The sequence below is a fragment of the Coturnix japonica genome, chromosome 3, assembly GCF_001577835.2.
Source record: "Coturnix japonica isolate 7356 chromosome 3, Coturnix japonica 2.1, whole genome shotgun sequence".
Classification (NCBI taxonomy): Eukaryota; Metazoa; Chordata; class Aves; order Galliformes; family Phasianidae; genus Coturnix; species Coturnix japonica.
This window is the reverse complement of record NC_029518.1, coordinates 72,249,542-72,263,813: the sequence shown is the minus strand read 5'-3', so window position 1 is coordinate 72,263,813 and position 14,272 is coordinate 72,249,542. Positions and strand designations below refer to the sequence as shown.

The following is a 14,272-nucleotide window of genomic DNA, read 5'->3' as shown; positions in this document are numbered from 1 at the left end:
TTCTGTTCTTTTTACACAGACTTTCAATAGAACCTGTGGGTCCAGCATGACCCAAAGCTCAGAATCTGCACAATAATTGTTCACCCTATTTCTCAATTTTGTTGTTTTCCACTTATTTCCAGCCCACATAAATCTGTAACTCAGTCTGGTCAAATATGATGTAAGCTGCTCAACAGCACCAGCTGGATCTGATGAAATAGATGTGCACAGATGAATATTATCCTCCCACTGAAGGTACCACAACTCACATATCATCACCAATTTCCTGTGTGGCCTCACACACAATTTGTATTAGATGTATAACAGAACAAAATATAGAAGAACTCCACTTGAAAAGTCATCCAAGGCAGATTAGTAATTATCCAGCATGCAGACAAGTAATCACCTAATATTTATTGTAGCTAGTGACAACCTATAGAAGCGGATACTTTAATGGCTCAATAATTACCACTATTTGAAGTGAGTATGTGTAATAATGCACCTTTTCTCATTGATTATTGCAGCCAGTGATTACCAAATAAATTCTTAAATAAGAAAGTAATTAAAGTTCTGGGATTGTTATCAGGATCTCTGGGACTGAGGTCTCAATGTCTTTAGAGCACCCTGTATGACATGAGGTACTCTGGCTATTTTCCCATGCCTTAGTTTTCTAGTATAAATCGTGGATAATAACTCTCAGCCTTACATAGGTGTTGAAAACAAAATCTGATATTTTCAAGGTCTTCTCATGAGATGGCAATGCATAGAAAAGCATCTGAAAATGAACTGTCGTTGACAGGATAAGAATGCACATTTAGCCTGCGTAGCAATTTATCACTGTGAAAAACAGGCTGCCTTTTTATTTCCAAGGGGAGTAAGTTAAGATCTAGAAGTGCGCTAGAAACTGAATTAAAGCCATTCCACCTTTAGCTTAAAAACAAACACTGTGAAAAAGTATATCCACAAAGGCAGAAGGCGAGTAACAAATTAAGCTAGGAGATGCAGCAGAGGACAGGATGAGGAGAGGAAAGCAGTTCAGAAAGAGTTTGCTTTGCCTTATTTAACTGACTGCGAGTTTTGCATTTAGACAAAAATAAACGTAGACATTTAATCAACAGTCAACAGAAAGGAATGAATGTCCCGAATGTCCTTTATTTCATATTCAAAGTGGGAAGACTGGGATTAGGCAGCCTCCCCTTCAATGGCTTCAGAGGGAACATGGAACACTTGGGCAGGGGCAATCCCAGATATTTGAACAGAATGGGGGAAGTTCTCCTTGAGAGCAGCCCTGCAGAGAAGGACTTGGGGCTCATGGTGGATGAGAAGCTGGTGGACATAAGCCAGCAGTGTGCACTTGCAACCCAGAAGGTCAACTGTGTTCTGGGTTGCATTAAAAAGGGGTGGTCAGCAGGGAGAGGGAGGTGATTGTCCCCCTCTACTCAGCTCTTGTGAGGCCCCATCTGCAGTACTGCATCCAGACCTGGGGGCCCCAGTACAGGAAGGGCATGGAGCTCTTGAAGCAGGTCCAGAGGAGGACCACTAAGATGAGCAGAGGGCTGGAGCACCTCTCCTATGAGGAAAGGCTGAGGGAACTGGGCTTGTTTAGCTTGGAGAAGAGAAGGGTGCAGGGAGACCTCACTGTGGCCTTCCAGTACTTGAAAGGAGCATGTAAACAGGAGGGGGAACAGCTGAGAGTAGACAGTGATAGGACAAGGGGGAATGGTTTTAAACTGAGACAGGGGAGGTTTAGGTTAGGTACTGAAGAGCAAAAAGCACATCAGTATTAGGAGGAAGTTTTTCACACAGAAGGTTGTTAAAACACTGGAACAGGTTTCCCAAGGAGGCTGTCTGTAAATGCCCCATCCCTGGAGGCATTCAAGGCCAGGCTGGATGTGGTTCTGGGCAGCCTGGTCTGGTGGTTGGCGACCCTGAACATAGCAGGAGGGTTGAAACTAGATGACCATTGTGGTCATTTTCAACACAGGTGATTCTATACTAGCTTTGAGTAACTATTGGTCTTTTAGATAGCTCAAAGGAAGTGAATTAACCCTGCCCTTCTGGTTTTTATGTTCTTAACAGTAGCCAAAAGCTTAATGCTAGCATTTATTTGAAACTGCAATAACAATTAAACATTGCACCACCAAATGAGTAAAGATATGTACCAAATTTATTTACTATAAAAGCAGTACAATTAACTCCATCTTCAACGTGGCTCTTGCTTGCGCAGTGGCTAGCTGTTTCCTGGCAAGTAACAAAGTTTTACATCCAGATTAAGTAACTTGTTTGACAGTGCTAGAATATTATTTGACCAGCATTGAAGGAAGAAAACAAAGAGCAAACAAACAAAAAAAAGAGCAAAAAAATGTAAGAACAAAACATTAAGACTTATATAAGGTGTAAGAAGACACACCAGAAATATTTATCTGATTCCCTAGGAAGCAGGTGCTTTGAACAAACAAAACTGAAACAAACTTTGGAAGATAAGACCCATATTTTCCAAGCAATAAAGAATGATGAACAGCTCTTGAACACCATGGATGTCTCTCCTGAGACTTATGGATTCACACCGTTCAAGGTGGAAAGGACCATTGGATTATCCAGACTGATCTCTTCTTAGCACAGATTAGAAATTTTTACGTAGTAGCCCTGAATATTGATCTTAAGAAGTTCTGCTTAAATACAACTTGCTACAAGAATTCTCTTGGAGATGCCAAAAGCAGAATGAATGTGTTTCATTCCAGATCTTTTCCAACTCTTTCTCTATTACTTTTTTTTCTGCTTTCTTTTTGTCCACTCTTGCATCTCCTCTTTCTCTGTTATGGTCTCTTTCCAAATACAGAACCCCCCTCTAATCTCATTTTTTCCACTGTGTCCAGTTTTGATAAGTCTGTATCCAAGTCTGCCATGTATGGTACCATTACCTATGAGATCTCATATGTGGCCTTATCACTAACACAGTTATGTACATGCATTGGGTCATGTAGGATCACTCTTCACAGAAGGCTTCCTTTCCAAAAGATTCCCCTTCAAATATCAGTGAAGTATTTTTTTATTCCTTACATAATTTCCCTGTAAACACATATTACTCAAAATATGACACAGTTAGAACCAGACTGTCATGGTATTTCTGCACATTTTACTGACTTTACATGCAAAACGGTACCTATCAGACAACACACAGAAGCCAGTCACAATGGTTCTCAATCAATTATACATTAGTTTTGAAGTAGCCAAATGCAGAATCACAGAATGACCCGGGTTGGAAGGGACCTCAAGGATCATGTAGTTCCAACCCCCCTGCCTGGCAGGGCCACCAAACATACACATGTACTAGATCAGGTTGCCCAGGGCCCCGTCCAACCTGGTTTTGAACACCTCCAAGGAAATCTCATCTACTTATGATAATATGATTTAGCTGGGAAGTATTGGTAATGGTTGGACTAGATGATCTTCTAGGTCTTTTCCAACCTTGATAATTCTGTGATTAAGATGCAGACAACGCTCCTGCTAACAGAATACTATGAACTTGAATAAAAACAGATCCGGATTAGACTCGTGTCTTTCAGCTGTCTCAATAAGTCCCAGCTGAATGTAAACAGCCCCGGGGCGGGTAACGGCCCCACGGCCAGCCCGCTCCCTCATTGCGCCTGCGCACAACCTCCCTCCCCTCCTTCACGAAACACCAATAGAGAAGCAGGTAAAGACCCGTGACTGCTGTGGGGGCGGTACCACCGTGCCGCTCCTCCAATTAGAAGGCGGTTTCTTTACGCCTTTACTCTCTCGGCCAATCAGCGCAGGCGTTGTGTTGGAGGGGGATTTTCAAACTCGGAGAGGTTCGCGGCCTAGTTTGGTCTGGCCCGAGCGCGGCCCGATCCCGGCCCTCACGGGCGGCGCTGAGCGCGGAGCCACGGTGAGTGCGGAGCATGGGCCATCGTAACGGGTACCCGAACGGTGCGGGCTATGGGCCTTGTGCAGCCGTGCTGCCTGCAGGGTTGGCCTCCAGCCGGCCCCACCCTCAGCTCCGTGCCGCGGGAGGGAGGCGGGTGCTGCTCCGTGGGGTCCGTGCGGGTGGTAGTGGGGCGGCATGAGGGTAGTGAGTGGTGGGTGGGGGCCTGCGGCCTCTTGGGAACTTTGTAGCAGTGCGTGCTGATAGTTGGGCGAACTCCTTGCCTATGGGCTGGGAGGGAGGAAAGGGATGTATTTTGTGTGCTCGGTTCAGCTCTGGCTGGTGCAGGTGGGAACGCCATGGCTCCTTCTCCTGAAGCAGTATCCCAGTATAGCAGTATTATGTCAGGGTGTCCTGTTGCTGCTAGGCTGCATCGTTGTCCACGCTGACAATAGCAGGACACGGGGAAATGGTTTTAAGTTGAAAGAGGGAAGATTTAGGTTGGATGTTAGGGGGAAGTTCTTCACTAGGAGAGTGGTTAGGCCCTGGAACAGGCTGCCCAGGGAGGTTGTGGATGCCCCGTCCTTGGAGGTGTTCAAGACCAGGTTGGACGGGGCCCTGGGCAACCTGATCTAGTAAAGGTGTATGTTTGGTGGCCCTGCCAGGCAGGGGGGTTGGAACTACATGATCTTTGAGGTCCCTTCCAACCCGGGTCATTCCGTGATTCTGTGAGCCTTTAGAATTGAAAGCTCTGCCTCGGTGCCTTTGTTGCTGCTCCTTTGTTGCTGCTCGGTTCTCCCCTGCCTGCTGGGAGCTCTCACACACCACGCAGGTTGCAGGTTTGTTGTGCTGTAGCAGCTCACCTGCATCACTGGTGCTGAGCCTTTTCCCGATTAGCGCTATCCCATAACTTCCTGAACCCTTTTGTATCTTGTAGCCAACAGTTTCTCTATTTCCTACTTGGAGTTAATGTTGCTGATTCTTCCTTTGAGTGGTGGTTTTTTTGGAGGTTGGGTTTCTCTTTCAGGAAATCATGATTTAGGTTTCAGTGTTTGTAGGTGAAGGCAAACGATTGCATATGTACATACATTCTCTTCCATCTGTGGAGAAGCTTTGTTACTGTGTTTCACTGTACTTCTGCTGGTGAGGCCCCACCTCGGGTACTTGTGCTCACTTTTGGGCCTCTCACTACAAGGAAGACACTGAGGCCCTGGAATGTGCTGAAAGAAAAAGCAACAAAGCTGGTGAAGGGTTTGGAAAATAAGATATTTGGGGAGCACCTGACTGAACTGGGATTGCTTAGTCTAGAGAAGAGGAGGCTCAGGGGAGACCATATCACTGTCTGCATCTGCAATTAAGTTAGGGGAGGTTGTGGTGAAGTAGAGGTGGTCTCTTCTCCCTCGTAACTAACAATATGACAGGAGGTAAGGGGCTTAAGCAGTGCCAGAGGAGGTTCAGGTTGGATATTAGGAAACACTACCACTCACAGTGGTAGCCCATTGGAACAGGCTGCTCAGTGAAATGGTGGAGTCAGCATCCCTGGAGGTGTTCAAGAGAAGGGTAGATTTGGCATTGAGGAATATGGTTTGTTTAGTTGACATGGTGGTGATGTGTTGATGGTTGGTCTAAAGAGATTATCTTGGTGCTCTCTTCCAACCTTAATGAATCTCTGATTATATTTTGGGGAAATTAGTGGCTAGGTAAAGGAGGGACTTGGTGGCTACACTAGGGAATAGGCCAGAAGCAAGTTATTAGGTTTATCTAGTTGGATAGCTAACAAAATCTTGTAACAGGTCTTGTAATCAGGGTATCATGCAGGATGTGAAGGGAACTGAAGCTGGAGAGGATTTGTGAGGTTAATGCAACTTGTTGGATAACAGGTTTTGTTCCATGAGCAGCTACCTACTAAGCTCACTGCTTTCTAGGAAGAACATCTTTTAAAATCTTTCCAGGCTAAAAGTTTCATAGTTTAATAGTTTCGTGCGAGTTGGAAGGGACCTTAGAGATCATCGAGTCCAGCCCCCGGGATTCGAGCCTCTGTGTAGCAGAGCGGCACTTCTACCACTTGCGCCACAGGGGGGTTTCGAACTCCGGGCCCCAGTGTTGCAAGGCGGCGTCTTTAACCACTGCGCTACCGGGGCACACAGAACTTCTTTCCTATTCCTGTCATTGCAATTTGTTCTTCTGACTTAAACCTGTAAAATTGCTTTCTATTTTTATTGTTTTATTTTTTATTTTATTTTTTTAATCAAGCGAGCTCTCTGCTTTCGTAACTTTTCCCATTCTTTAAACAAACTCCAGTAGTTTTTAAGCTTGTGTGCTCCTTCAGAGTTATAATAAAGACTGGTTCCTGTTACAGTACCTGCAGACTAGGTGGAGTGACAGATAATGCCAAGCATTTCTGATGACAGGCCATGTGTTGGTACATACTTCTGTTCTTTCTCGCCTTGAACACAAATGGCAAAGTCTTGAGGGGTTTTTATTCACTAGTATAAGATGCTTTAGTAATGTTAGAATCTGTATCACTGCTGTTGTGTTTAAGCAGTGTTGATCACAGAATCACAGAATTGTAGGGGTTGGAAGGGACCTCTAGAGATCATCGAGTCCAACCCCCAATATATTATAATATAGTATTGCTCTGCTTCCTGTAATGGCCGCAATTTTCTGTCCTACCAACAAGTATGCGCTTAAGCAGCAAGCAAATCTGAAATATTGAAGAGAGTCCATGAAAAAAATAATGTAAAAGCTGTAGAAGAGGAAGGTTGTGTTCTCTTTCGCCTTCTTGTTTGTGCATGATTTTTCTGCCTATAAGAGGGCAAGGTAGCAGCTGAAACATAAGGGGAAAACTGCCTGAAGAACCACAAAAGAGTTCCTGATTTGGTGATGTAGGTGGCGATTTTTCTCTTCTGCACAAAGGATTTGACTTTGTTATTCACCATATAGTATCTTATTAGAATCAGGGCTTTAGAACAGAGCTGGACATACATTTAAAATAATAGCTGTCATCACAGTAGTCTGTGAGTGTAAGTAACATCTAGGTAATGGGATGGCATACGTGTCTTTTAATGTTCATAAACATTGTAATGTATCAGGACTATAGAATCAGAGGATCATAGAAGGAAATTATAGAGCTGGTAAAGGCCTACAAGATCATCTAGTCCAACACTTTAATGAAAACTCTGTTTTTGTGATATGTATATGCAGAAGGCTTACAGTACATATTGATACCTGCGTGCTTCTGAATCGTTTGGTTTTTGATACTCAGGAACTTCTTCAGGATGAAGGCCTACATTTCTTGCTGTTGCTGGACTCTGGGGATCATCTGAAGTAATCCGACCCTCATCTGCTTCAACTTTTTGACAAAGCATATCAGTTCTTCAGAAGTTTTCTTTACATTGTACATATTGAACCTTTTGTCAGTTAAGAAGCCACATACCAGAAATGTAAGTCTGGCAACTGACTTAAGGTCAGGTTTATGTAGAAAGTTACTATTTTCTTTGTCTGCCACTTATGACAGCCTGTTACTAGAAAAATTAAACCTTAGTGTGGATGAGGAAAACAGAAATACTGTGTTTAAAAAAAATCTATCTGGGAATCATTAGTAATTATAGTTCTAATGAAAAATCATAGTACTGGGATATATGATATATATTTCTTTTGGTGTTCTTGATGTTTAAAGTTGCCTAAGGCTTAGCTTCAGGAAGTTGACTTCATCCATACTCTTAATGGGTATAGCTCAAGGACTGATCTTTAAGAATGTTCTCAACTGTAAATAGGAGATCTGGAATGAGAGTTTCTGTATCATTTAAGGGCAAAACTGCAACAGGAACCAAAATCTTACCAATAAGGAGATGATCTTATTCCTGTGAGGTAATTAAGTATCACATTGGCACAAGTGGTAGAAGTGCCGCTCTGCTGCACAGGAGGCTCGAATCCCGGGGGTTGGACTTGATGATCTCTAAGGTCCCTTCCAACCTGCACGAGACTGTGATACTGTGATACATTGGAATGGCACATGTAGGGCAAACGAGGGCAGTGACAGTGCCTTTATTTGAGAAATAGGTGATATAGGGAAAGATATCAGAAAGAATCAACTTACCCCTCCTGGTAACAGTGCGAGTCTTAGTTTGCAAAATATAAGTGAAGGACTCTCCTGTGTTAATTCCAGCTAATGCCAGTCACAACTGGGCTCTTCAGTAACTTTCCTTGTTTCACCTTCTGTTTGCAGATGGAGGAGGAGGAGGATCTAAGTGAAAGGGGATTGCCACGAATTGCTTCAATCATGAGTAGAGTTAGAGACTTGAAAAACAAATACAGAAATGAAGACAATATCACAGATGAATTGAACTGTACTAAAATATCAGCTGATACGACAGGTATGTGTTTGTAATATCTTTCAGTTATGCAACTGGAGGAAGTAAGAACTATTAACCAGAGGTTTTAAAACGTAGTGTTTCTTCAGTATTAATGACCACAAGATACATTTAATCTTCTTACTTTCTGAAAAATAGGGGTGGAGAAAGAAAACAAAAACCCCACGTTAGTGTTTCATGGAAACTTTTTTCTTCTATTCATGTTGGCTATGTTTTATTCTGCTTTGGTATTTTTCTGTCAGATAACTCTGGAACTGTTAATCGCATAATGATGACAACAAATAATCCTGAAGATTGGCTGTGTTTTTTGCTTCGGCTGGAGAAAAAGGGTGGTCCTCAGATGGACTTCAGTATGCTGAACAGACTCATTGGTCGCTACAGTCAAGCGGTAACTGCATTACCTGCTGAAAAGCACAGTGAAGATGAGAACTATGCCCGCATCCTTGTGAGATTTGCAGAGCTGAAAGTGTAAGTACTCTTTAGGTATAAGAACTCTCATCAATGACTCCTGGATTTTCATGGTGATAAAATGTTGTGGTGTTTTCTTGTTAGCGACTCCTTGAAACTGAGCGGCTTTGGTTACTCCATAGTGCTTGCATTTGTTGTATTTGCTAATGAAAAAATGATTCTTCAGAGCAATTTGAAGACGTTGGTGCTCTTCTTTCTGGACAATATATGTAGAGTTCATGGGGGAAAGCAGCATGAGACATCTCTTTCTAATTGCAGATTTATACTGTAGCTCAGAAGAAGTTATCTGAAGGAAATCTGATGTAGAACTTTAACACAGATTACAGTTTAACATTTGTTAAACTACATACATTCTTAGTTCAGGATTATTTCTTTGGCTCGTGTAAGTGCTCCACTGTGGCTTTGTGGGAGACTGCTTGCTATTATCAAATTCATCCAGCCAAAATCCAGTGGTCTCCTGTTGCCTTTTCTTTTTCCTCTCTCACTCTGAAAGGCACATCCCAGCCATATTAAATAGCTCCCTTAGGATTGGAAGAGTGTCTTAGAATTTCATTCTATACTTTTATAACTTGAAGCAAGTTCTGTTTATAGTTTACTGCTTTGACTAGTGAGAATTTAAACTGATTATTCAGGTAGTTTCAGACATATTATATATTATACGAGATTATAATTTTGGTAAGAAGTTCTATTGTTGCTCTAAATACTGTGGAAGTATATTTTTGAAGAGCTGCATTTCAATGTCACAGTAATCTTCAACAGTAGAAGTGGTCTCAATGCATATAGCTAGTATTTAATTTGTTAATGATACCCCTCCTATTAGTGCTCTAGCAGGTGTTTTGATCTTGCAGTATGATGTAGTCTACTTCTTTTTCTGTACTGTCATCTGCATGGGTTTTTTTGCGCTGGTGTTCACTTCCATTGTGTGGTTTTAGTTATCTATTGATTGTTTATCAACAGCAGATTCAGGAGTAACATCCTGCTGTGAATACACAGCATTTAGAAGACAGAAGTGGTTTCTGTTTAAGTGTTGGAGTAAAACATTGCAGAAATACCTCCTATTTTCAAAAATATGGCAAGATAGTGCTCTTTTTTTTAGTGCTCAGTTGTTTTTCAACTTTTTTGAGGATTTATATGATGCTTTTTCTGTTCCACACAGACTTCCTGAAGGTTCCCCTCCCCCCAAAGATTCAAAATCAAATATCATTAATGTAGTAATTGCTCCGTTTTCCCTCCTTGCCCCTCCATCCCATTTTGCAGCCTCCTTAGTGTAGAAGTGGATGTAGTTAAATAATGGGGATCTTTGTCTGGTGTCAGCATGCAGCTTGGAAGGTGCTGGTAGGTACTCTGGGGGGAAGAAGGTTACATTTTCTTTATTACTATTAATGCTATTCCTCAAAATACTCAGTCTTTCTTTTTGTATTTGAGCATGTTTTTCTGTTTGGAAAGGGTCAATTTGATTTATTTTAATTACTAGGTCTTTTTTAAAAGACTCTTTGCTCATATGTACTTCATGAATGATTCTGAGAGAGAGAATGTAGAATGTTAGTATGTGTTTGATTGTATGCTCTGTAATTAGTGACATACTGTCTTTACAGCCTTCAAGATCCAGAGGAGGCACGAGACCAGTTTCATCTGGCCAGACTGAACTGCAAGAAATTTGCTTTTGTGCATGTGGCTTTTGCACAGTTTGAGCTGTCACAAGGTGTGTAGCAACAACCACCTTTTTCTGTCTTGCATTGTTCTAGGTTGTCTTTTAAACGATGGTGTGAAAAACAATGATCATCACATCTAGGTGGTAATATTCCTTTAGATGCTTCCATCTCATGAAGGTGACCACCTTTGTCTGAAGAGCAACTGTAGATCTTTTATTGTGCTTAAAATAACAAGGCTCTGAATTGTAAATGCAATCTGGTTAATTTAAGCTTTCCTGTTGCTTAAGTTCTTAAGGAGCTTGACTGCTTTTGTTTCCTGTTTTGTTGTTGAAAGTTGGTATTGGGACAGTGGAGATAAATATCTTCTGTTGCTTAATACTAGTAGTAAGCTAACTTGTTTCACAGTGCCATGGAAATCATATTTCCCATCAAGTCATAGAATCATAGAATTGCTCAGGTTGGAAAAGACCTTAAAGATCATAGAGTCCAACCATGACCTAACCATAATACCCTAACTAGCAACCCCATGCTAAATCATAGAATCACTAAGGTTGGAAGAGGACCCACAGGATCACCCAGTCCAACCATCCATCCATCCCCAGTAGTTCTCGCTAAATCGTGTCCCTTAACACAACATCCAAATGTTCCTTGACCACCTCCAGGGTCGGTGACTCCACCACCTCTCTGGGCAGCCCATTCCACTCCCTGACCACCCTTTAAGAGAAGAAGTAGCATTTCCTAATGTCCAGCCTGATCAAGGAGCAGGAGATATTTTAAACACTGACAAAACTAGAATGGTACTCTGTCAGATTTACTGCAGTGTTTTAGGCAAGCCATTTTGATAAGACAGTGATAACATTTCTGAAGAAGAAAATGGAAGAACAGTGGAGGTTGTGGATGCTCCATCCCTGGAGGCATTCAAAGCTAGGCTGGATGTGGCTCTGGGCAGCCTGGTCTAGTGGTTGGCAACCCTGCCCATGGCAGGGGGTTTGAAACTAGATTATCATTATGGTCCTTTTCAGCCCAACCCTATGATTTTTATGATTTTATTATTTGAACTGTCTGTGGCTGGTAGGACTAGTTGCCATGAGAGCAGATTTCTTGAAAATACTTCATACTGTTGCCGGGTGTACTGGATCTGGCTTGAGTGGAGGTTTTTCTTCATAGGTGCCTTGTTTTAGGTTTGTGAATTATTTTTTTTTTAACAATACTGGTAACACATCAATCTTTTGGCTGTTGCTGAATGTTTGCCTGGTCTCAAAGCTTTTTCTCTCACTGTATTTCTCACCACACTGAGTATGCTGGGAGTGGACAAAAGGACAGTAGATTCAAACTCTCCAAAGGGGTGTTCTATGGTAAATAATATGTTCAGTAATAAAAAGCTGGGAGATAGCCCTTTCACAGTAGTTGCTTGGAAACTGATGGGGCACCATTCTGCTGGTAGGAGGTGAGGATTGCTTTGTGTGACCTGTTTCTTAGTTTTATTCCCAACTTTTTTCTTTTGTTTATTAGACACTATCTTGACCTTTAACTTGTGGGCTTTTTCTTGCTTTTGCTCTTCTAGCTCTCCTCTACTCTTTTGGGATGAGGAGTGAATGACTGGTTAATGCTTAATTGTTGGTCAAGGACAATCCCTGGCACTCAGGAAAACGTCTTTATGTTTTAGATGGTTTTTAGGATTGATTCCTCTTCAGTTTCAAGATGACTGAGGACTAAACCACTTAAAACTAAATAAACAATGCCTTAAATATATTTAGAAAAACATATCCCCGATCCTTTGGGCTGTTAACTAGTCCACAGAGCTCAAGCTGACATGTTGATTTCTCACTGTCTGTATGGGAGGTGACCTGGGTCCTTGGCAGTAGAACTTCACTACCTATAAACACGCTTGTCTTTGTGGGTTGGTCTTAATTTATCTTCTGGTGATCTGGGCCACAGGCATTCCATTAAAACTTGTATTTGAAAGAAGCCTTGGTGGATATTTGTTGTATTTCTTTTTGTGGTTTCTTTTTACTTTTATGGCTTTTGTCAACATAATGCAAGCTGGTGTATACTACTGAATATGAGAAATTCTCCACTGAATTTACTACAATGGATAAAACTAATCTTAACTCCAGATTCTGAAGGCACCTTACTAGCTATTCCTTTTTACATCTGCTTCTGCTTACACAGGACTGCTGTCTGTCAAGAATAAGTTTAGCGTTCTTTTGTTTTACTACACTTTAGGATCACTTTAGGATACAACTTAGATATTTGAAGTATGTCCAATAGATCAAATAATTTCATTTAAATCAGTGAGTAAATACTGATTTCTTGAATTCCTGATTTTGTTTTTTCCTTAATTCTAATATGTTTCTTAAGCAAATCCCATTTGTAATGGGACAGGAAAGGCCTTGGAAATTTCCCTCAGATATGCTTGCTGCAAAATAACTGGGGAAGAATACTGAGTATTTATATTTCCACAAAGCTGAAAGGAGCGGATAAACCTTTTACATCTCTGACTTGAAATTCCATGTTGTTTTTTTTTCCTCAGATTAGTCTGACCAGCATATTTTGGTATCGCTTGTTATTTTGAGCTTTATAAATGGTGGTTAGAAAGCTGATTACATGCAATGCTCACAAGACAAATTATTTGGTAATTAAGGTAATAAACTGGTAGTATTGCAATAACAAAGATACTGGTAAATACTTATTGCAAGTGTAAAACCCACTGTATAACTTAATTAAAATGTAGAAATGTTACAAGCGATTACTAATAACTAAATTTCATCCTTCTGTCACAATAGACTTGTGAACTTAGTAACCCTATGGTTAAGGGATGTGCTCATGCAATTGTGGCTGTTTTTCTTTTTACTTTGACAGCAGGCAATCTGAAATGAAATCCTAATCCCACAGGAATTAACAAGTTTGGCTTTGTCTTATCTCTTGTGTGGTTTCTGATTTGTATCTGTTAGCTTTGATCAGGTTGACATGACACTTGGTAATGTATTCTCCCTGCTCAGTGCTTCAAACAGGATTGGTCATTTCAGCAGTGCATTGGCAGGCCTGCTACTTTATTCTGAATGAACCTTTTCCATTAGGATAAAAAAACTTATACATTCACTTCCTTGTTTTGAGTGAGAGCTTAAGTGAAAATTTTGAAACAGTGACCATGATATTGATTTGCTTATAAAATGAAAGCTCATAACCTGGAAACGGTGGAGTAACAAAGGTGACACTTTGTTTAAATAGGCCAGATGAGGAGCTGCCTCTTCCTTTTGTGCCTTGGGTTGGGTGCCTAAAGCAAGATTATTGTGAATTGCTCAAAGTTCATTACCATAAATAAAAGTCTTTTTTGGGGTCTATCAGCAGAGTTTTGAGTGCTAGAAGAGAGGTGGAGCTCTGTTAGAGCCTAATAAAAACTTACTCTTAGAGGTGCTACATCTATATAGTTGAAGGTACTTTACCCTTTGTTGCTCTGGAAATGAGGAATAAAACATAAAGAACTTATAAACAGCTGTAACAATGTTGCATCACTTCCTCCTGACGCTTTCTGAGCAAAAGTCAAGGGGAAGATTTTGGTCATGCTGTTTATTTTTTTTTATTCATGTCTGATATGTTATTATAGCTACACGTATCTATACTCATACATGTGAAACGAATGCTTTAACATGTCTTTGGTAAAACACACCCCATCTGTTCTGTTTCAGCTTATGGCAAGTAGTACTCATTATCCCTTTTCATCCTTTTCTTAATTATAGTGTATTCTATATTGATGATGTTTTACTCAACTGCTGCTTTTAACCTTGATTATTATTTAGTGCATTAAAAATATTTTATAATACACATATAATTTTGTCTTGTCAGATAAGTGCAAGTCCATAAACCCCTTATGTTACAGAGAGAGGGAAAAGAAAACCCTACTGATTTTTAGC

General features: G+C 41.0%; 1 protein-coding gene across 3 annotated transcripts in view; it reads left to right on the top strand.

Moving 5' to 3' along the window:
* The first annotated feature begins 3,757 nt into the window (after positions 1 to 3,757).
* The window catches only part of TTK (TTK protein kinase), a 28,870-nt gene continuing 18,355 nt past the window's right edge, over positions 3,758 to 14,272 (top strand). For 2 of the 3 annotated variants that reach the window (XM_015859027.2, XM_015859025.2), the window contains exons 1-5: positions 3,758 to 3,889; positions 7,131 to 7,308; positions 8,094 to 8,241; positions 8,481 to 8,706; positions 10,302 to 10,408. In XM_015859027.2, coding sequence (XP_015714513.1) covers positions 8,094 to 8,241; positions 8,481 to 8,706; positions 10,302 to 10,408 — 481 coding nt within the window. In that variant the 5' untranslated portion in view covers positions 3,758 to 3,889; positions 7,131 to 7,308. The remainder of the gene's footprint in view (positions 3,890 to 7,130; positions 7,309 to 8,093; positions 8,242 to 8,480; positions 8,707 to 10,301; positions 10,409 to 14,272) is intronic. The other variant, XM_015859026.2, reaches the window with a different exon arrangement.